We start from the raw sequence: 7,385 nt of genomic DNA, 5'->3' as shown, positions 1-7,385 counted from the left end.
TGTAAAAATGCGATGCTCATTCATTTCATTTCTTCATTCACTCGGTTTAAAATGGTTCACTAGAATTTTAACTGGAATTTCAATTAAATATAATCCGTTGTGTTTAAATTTCAGCCAATTTGATTGCTTAATTCGACTTTTAACTGTTATACAGTTACTGGCCGCCGGCTAAAAAAATGACTGCAACATTTGACAACAGTTACATATATTTACGGCACCTTGAAAAAAATGGTTGGCGTTTAAACCGTTACCAGATTAACACATAATTATTTATGATTTTGTGTGCATTTTGCATAAAATGTAGTCATAAATTGACGAATTTGCTGAGTGAAGTCCTGAGATGACAGGACAATTTTGTAAAACAATTATTGTATGCCGATTTGTTTACATCTTATTCTCAAACAATATATGTTGCGTATACGATGGCACAAGCGACAATAATAATAATATGTATTTGTTGCTTGTTTAATTTGGATACAAAAAAATAAATATTGGATACAAATTAAATGGCCAAAATTGTTATTTTAACTGAAAAAAAACCGGCAAAAGCTACCAGTTAGTCGAGGTAGATGTCTTCAGCCATCGTGTGTCGCCAATTTTTTTCGCTGCACTTGGTCAGATACGGAATCTGTGCAGGCAATGTACAAAAATCACAGCAGAACATCGAACGAAAAGTGTAAAAGTAAAGAAGAAAAACCGTGCGTGACAATTTTCGAGTCCCGGTAGTCGAATAATAATAATAATTGGCTGTAAATTCGGTCAAATCTGACACTGGCATTGTGCTATTGAGATGACAAAACAAAGACCAAACGAAATGTTAAGCGGCGGTTTTTTATTTGTCACCATTCATCACTCGGCTCTCACGGCAATATGTGACTTGAAATTGAAATGAAATTTGCCCCACACACAACAATTGACACCTAATAACAAAAGGACTTTACTTGAATTCATTTAATGGAAGGTTATTTGCCAAAGCAATTTATAAATATTGAGTTCATGATTTCAGTTTTGCTGCCGGCTTTTCACCGGAAAGAATTCGAAAGATCACCAATTCAAAGAGACTACCAATTGCGCTTTCTTTGATAAATATGCATATTCCGATATGAAAGTGTGTGATTTTTTTGCCGAAAAAAACATTTAATATTCATAAATTCCGATTTGATGCCATTTTGTCATTGTTCAAGCGAGAAAAATGGCTATGAGCTCATTCGGAATCTGCTGAATGACCGAAAAACTAGCATCACATTATCATTTCAAAAGAAACATTTCAACTTTATCGATATGCAACCGTCTGCCGAAAGTTTTGAATTTTTCAAGATTTTTTAATGGCTCGCGCCATTCAACACAACAATTAAACTAAACAATAAAAGAAAAGAAAAATTGGAATGAATAAAATTGAAAAAAGCGAAAAAAAAAATATTGAAATAAATTGTAAAAATAACATATGATTCTGTCTTCAAAATGTAACATGTGGCCAAAAGGAAAAAAATCGATTCAACATTCTATTATATATTTGCTGTTCAAATCGAAGGAATAACAAAAAAGTAACCTCGAAGTGTTATGCGGAACTAAGTTCCTAGTTAAGTTTAACGTACACACAACAATTCAATCGCGCGCCCATACATCCAAAAAAGAAACCCAAACTTCATGATCCTTGTAAATAAAACTTCGTATTTTTACTCGATTAAAATTAAAGTTCGAAAAAAAAAACTTTTATTCGTAAGAACATCACATATGGGATTTTCCAATTTCTTCGTCTCTCGAAGACGATTCGAACAAAAAATGAATTATTTTTATATAATACCCGAATCGAGTGTGTTTTTCTTCTGTATTAGTACGGGCGATACAATAAACATATTGACGAGTCCTTTCTGCGTAGCTGGCAGCGCCTATTTTAAAATGAACGTTTATTGTTGCTATAGTTTTTTTTACTTCGGGTTCATTTTATTCAAATCATCGTCAAGAGAGATGGAAGGAGAAAGGTAGCAGGAGAGATAGAGAGATAAAAAGAAAGAAAAAGAGTGTAGTAAACATTTCGATGGTGTGCAGACAGTGATCACCCTGAAGTGCTCAGAGTTTGTAAATATCATATGTGATGCGCACAAGGTAAAATCATGCCACGTGTTCAAATTATCTCCTGAACTAGCATCAATATCGTCAGCTCCTTCTCGCTCCCTCTCATTGCCAACCGATTTCATTGCTTCACCTTCAAATGCCAAATCAAGTGATTCGAATGAAAGAGACAAAACAAAGCCAAACATACAAAGAAAACAGTTGGTCGTGCGTCGACGTTCGACTACGACTTTTCATACCCATGAAATATACATATAAATATCCAATGCATTATAATCTTTTAATTAAACATATGGAGGCCAAGGAAATAAAGGAAATTCAGTTTTTCATTTTCTTTCGTCTGACATTCTGTCGTTGTCGTTTTTTTTCGTATCCTATTGCGATTAGTCTTGTCTTTTTTTCGTGATTTTTATTGATTACATAAGATTTAATAGAGATTGGTACATTTCAAATTTGTACGCATGAAAAAAGGGTTAAACTTGTTCAATGTTACAACTTTTTTTCTTTATTCATTATTAATCACCATTTTTGTTCGAATTGAAAATTAAAGGAAAAAAAAATTGATAGGAAACGGGAGGAACCGAGCGTCATATTTGCTACCAAGAAAAGTAATAACAATAATAAGACCGGGCGGGAGCAAAATATCGAACTAATTTTCATGTCACATGGCGGTTTGTAACCGAACAAAACATACAAGCCATATGCTGAAGGATGATGCCTTGAAAAACTTCGAACTCGATCACAATGCTGCGAAACAAACTCAATTGGCAATCTCACTCTCGGCAAATTTTTGGCACATGCTGACACTTTTTGCATGCAATTAACACTTGCAAACTCTCCGTTTCCCGCTCGTTTCATCCCACTTCAGTCATATGCGTGTGTTTTTTTTTTGTTTCGATTTTAGTGCAGTGATGATAAAAAAAGACACCGGCCGTAGCAAATCGATCGTAAAAGAGACAACTTTGTTTCCTTACAGTGCACAATTCATCTGCACCACTGCATCCGCAGTTCGTAAGAAAAAAAGCGGAAATCATCGATATATTTTACATTTTTCGCATTTTGACAAAGTACTTGTCAACGACATATGACTGCAGTTATGAATATGTTCAATTTAGCGATATGATTTTATTGCTTTTCATTTTGGTGGTTTTGAATACAATAGATTCGAATGTGGTCCATATTTTATTCGTGGGGCTACAGAGAGAGAAGGAGTGAGAGGCAGAAAGAGAAAAAGGAGTGTATATAAAAAATGTTGCGAACTGCCATAATCGCCGATGATCAATTGCATCCAAATGCACGGGAGAAAGAAATTCGAAAATAAAATGTGCCGATTTAAATGTTCTCCTCCGTGCTTAAACTGATGTTCCCAACCGAAACCAGTAGTAAAGTAATATGCTAATGCTGTTGAAAAAGCATGAGAAAAAACAACAACAAAAGAATTATGAATCGATTGTTGAAAGCGGTCAACTGATGTAAATGTGTACAGGTGGAAATGCTTTTTTTTCTCTCCGTTTCCATTGTCAAAAAGTTCATAATTTTGATTACATTAAACATATTTAATGTTTCATTGAATGCACCTTTAAATCGGTGGACATTTGATATCTATTGGCCGGCTTTACTGCACGATTGGTCTCGGTGCAATCAAATAAAAAAAAAATCAAATAAAAACCGAATATATGAAATTTGATCATTTCAACAACTTCTTTCTGTACAGAAAAAAAAGCAGTTGAACGAAAATAAAAGCAGTAGAAAAACAGTAATCATTGGCCAATTGATTTAGAGATCATTTGTAAGGTTGCTACTGTCTAATACATTCAAATTGTATGGTTGAAATTGTTTTTCTTTTATGCGATCGCCGCAAATTTTGTTTTGCATTTAATATTGGGATGCGTTGTACTGAGAAAGAAATATGAAAAAACAAGGAAAACACATCTGTCCGGTTCGATAGCTAGAGCTAAAGTATAAAATACGTGTACTTCAGTGTCTACACCGCAAAACGTAAAAATAACATAAAATGCAAAGTTTATTTGACAATGTGAACAGACGATGACTACTTGTACGGCTCGTGTATCGCTTTTTCACGACGACCAGAGTTGATCAATTCGGTTGGAATACAACAAAAGAACGAGGATACACTTATATCGAATGTACTGTTGCTTTGTAAATTTTACGGTACGGTAATATGTGTTGGTTCGAACGCTTATTCGAAATTTATAGACATACAAACAGGGTACGTGCCATCAACTGACTGTCGCCCTCTCCTTTTCTTACGGCTGTTATTTCTCTCTGTCCTTCTTACAGTTTCTCATGTGTTGTGAGTTTCGTTCTTCGTGGCTCGATTGTCTGAAGCTTAGTGTCCAGATGATACGCGCCATAATTTATTCCTCTATTTTATTGCTGCTGTTATTCAGTTGCTTCAATGCAAGAAGAGTAACACCAATGATCTACATTCGGGTGGATTTTGTTTTGTAGTGCAAACGAAACGAGAAGTAAATTTTACATCATCGCGTTGCACTCTGACATACACACATTATAATCGATATACAAAAATTGTTGGAATTGAAACGAAAACATCACATTTGTTGGCATTTTACACTTACACATACAGTTTTTTTTCTGTTGTCTCTCTCATCCTTTTCGAAATGCAGAGTACACGAGCCAATGCGCTAGATCGTATGCGATAAAGTGTACCGTTGTTGTGGTTAAGTAAGTGAGAGATGTTGATTAACGGGCGCAAGCGAGAGAAGAGCCTAGAACAACCGTTGAACTGAACAACTGACACAAAACACACATACACACATATATCGAGTGGTGGAAGACGGTTTTCAGCTTTTTGAAATCGAATTACGGTTTTGTATGATACATCCCTCTATTTCGACGTCGTTTTTAATTTTCAGTTGAATACGAAAAAAAAGCATATGTGTTTTCTGATATTGAATAATTAGAAGCATACACACATCACATCTTACATGTCCATCCCCACTCGCAGTTCAACACGCAAACAACAAAATAAAATTATCGAACACTTTTAATACGGCGAACGAACGAAAAAAATACAACATGTAATGCAGACACAAGTCGTTAAAACTATCACACAAGTCCTTGTGTTGGCCGTTGTTCTCGCTGTGCTCTCTCTCTTTTCGATATTCGCTTTTAAAACTATATATATGCATCACATATACACGATTTGCTATTGAAACGGTATCATAACAGACGATAGCCTCGTCCCTGTCAACCGATTATTGAGTTAGTCCATTTTCAAAATTCAATAGAAACACACGGCTGAAAGTGATTCCGATCGGTCAGTCCGCTCACCTATTTTCGCAATTGTGCGCAGCCCGATTTAAAAGCAGAATAAAATAAACTCAAAGTGACCGAAAGGAGTGTGTCTGTGTGTGAAGTATGGAAAAGCCGCAAGACAAAGTGAATAATGATGATTTAAAAAACTGCATCGATCATTATTGTTTTGAACAGTAGTCATTGCTCTTTTTTTTTGTCGGCATTCAATTGCATTGAGAGTAACAAATGATTTGAAAACAAAAGCGAAGAGATCATTATAGTGAGGAGACGTGGAAAAAAAGTGATTTTCTTTTCGTTGTGAGTTCAAAAAAGTGCGAAGAAAATGGACACTTCATATCAAGAATACATACCGACTTATATGGATTTGATGCCGTATCGCACCGTCTACAGTTCATCGACGGAGGAAAGTAGTTCGGTGTTCTCCAACAGTCCACCGTACGTATCGAGTGTACATTCATCATTCAATTCAAACTGCTTAAACGCTTCATGGATCAATACATCAACGCACAGCTACAGTGATAACAACATTTCAAGCACTACCACCGGCAGCCTTTTGAACAGTAGCGGCCTCAGTCATGATATTAGCCAATTACAATTTCATGAATTTAATGTGGAAAATTTGTACGCGGTACCAGCAAGAAACGGTAATTTTGATGATGAAATTGAAACGATACGAAAACCAAAGCGCGCAGGACGTGGTCGTGGCCGCCGAAAAGGATCAACAAATAAAGCAAACAAAAGTATTACGGCAAGTCCAACCGTGATGAAAAAACGACGTTTGGCTGCTAATGCACGTGAAAGACGGCGAATGAATGGATTGAACGAAGCATTTGATAAACTACGCGATGTGGTCCCGCCGACGAATGATGAACACAAACTTTCGAAATATGAAACGTTACAAATGGCAAAAACATACATTCAAGCATTGTCACATTTACTTGAGCATGGAGCTGATGAAACCACATACACTATTTTCGATCAAAATTTAGATGTTGGCAATTTTTAGGAACGTAAAAAAGAAGAATTTCGCAGAAGCAACGGATTTTCTAGATAATTTTCCGCAATTTGTAGATAGACTTGTAAATGAGATGTATTTTCAATGAAATTTTTCTATGAAAAAACTTGAAATTTCATTCAACATACATCACACAAATAGAATTTGAAAATCAGACCAAATTGCATTCAATTGTTTCAGACATTGTCACAATTGGTACTTTCCGACCAAAATTACGTCGTGATTTTGAAAAAAAAATTTTGCTTTGATTTTCAACTTTTATTCACACATACACATATTCAGCCTTAAGGATAATAATTTTTAAAAAACCTTTTTGTATTTCACTGTATATAAGCATATTTATTACGCGCTACAATTAGATTTAACTTTGCAAATGAATAAAATGAAAGGCTAAATTTACCAAAGAATTGTAAGATAAACCCAATTATTGCTAAGTTCGTTTAGAAATAAAAAAATAAAAAAAAATTCTTTGATAAGTGCAACGTTGCCTTGTAAATGTAAAAAGATTCAATTTTAAGCGACGAACCTTTTTCATTTGCGACGCATCAATCGATTTTTCAATGGAATTATTTCCTTCTTGAATCGAATTTCATTTTCGTTCTTTTACTTAAAAAAAAAACTCTGTCACAGTGGTCAGCTTCATATAATTTATTACAAGAGCTATTGTGATCGAGTTTTTTGTGAATATAATTACAATAAAGTGTTTTTTTTCTCTAGAATTAAATACCAAGTTTTTTGATTTTATCTGAATAAAAAAAAACAGGAAGATCGTCACTTTCATCGTTGACAAAATGAAGAAATTCGTTGCAAGTGTGCATTAATTATTTTCTTCATTCATGCCGGACCTTTCTCACACAAGAAATGGTCAAACGTCATGCGATGCATTTACATAAAATGTTCATCAATTCCGATTGAGTTGTGGCTTCATCGTCATTTGTTCTTTTCACTTATTCTCATATGCTTCATTTGGTGTTCGCCAACGAATATAGAGTAGCGT

General features: G+C 34.8%; 1 protein-coding gene across 1 annotated transcript; it reads left to right on the top strand.

The window, feature by feature from the left end:
* The first annotated feature begins 5,341 nt into the window (after positions 1-5,341).
* Positions 5,342-6,731, top strand: LOC116338158 (protein atonal-like). The gene has a single exon (XM_031763246.1). The coding sequence runs from the start codon at positions 5,696-5,698 to the stop codon at positions 6,377-6,379; it is 684 nt and encodes a 227-aa protein (XP_031619106.1). The 5' UTR covers positions 5,342-5,695; the 3' UTR covers positions 6,380-6,731.
* Positions 6,732-7,385: the final 654 nt, after the last annotated feature.

This window comes from Contarinia nasturtii, unplaced genomic scaffold, assembly GCF_009176525.2.
Source record: "Contarinia nasturtii isolate CC-2019 unplaced genomic scaffold, AAFC_CNas_1.1 Cnas_scaffold_350, whole genome shotgun sequence".
NCBI lineage: Eukaryota > Metazoa > Arthropoda > Insecta > Diptera > Cecidomyiidae > Contarinia > Contarinia nasturtii.
Note: the sequence above shows the minus strand (reverse complement) of the source record. Positions and strands in the feature narration are given on the sequence as shown.

Excerpts from the sequence above, each read along its gene's own strand:
- LOC116338158 (XM_031763246.1), top strand. The coding sequence starts at position 5,696 with ATGGACACTTCATATCAAGAATACATACCGACTTATATGGATTTGATG.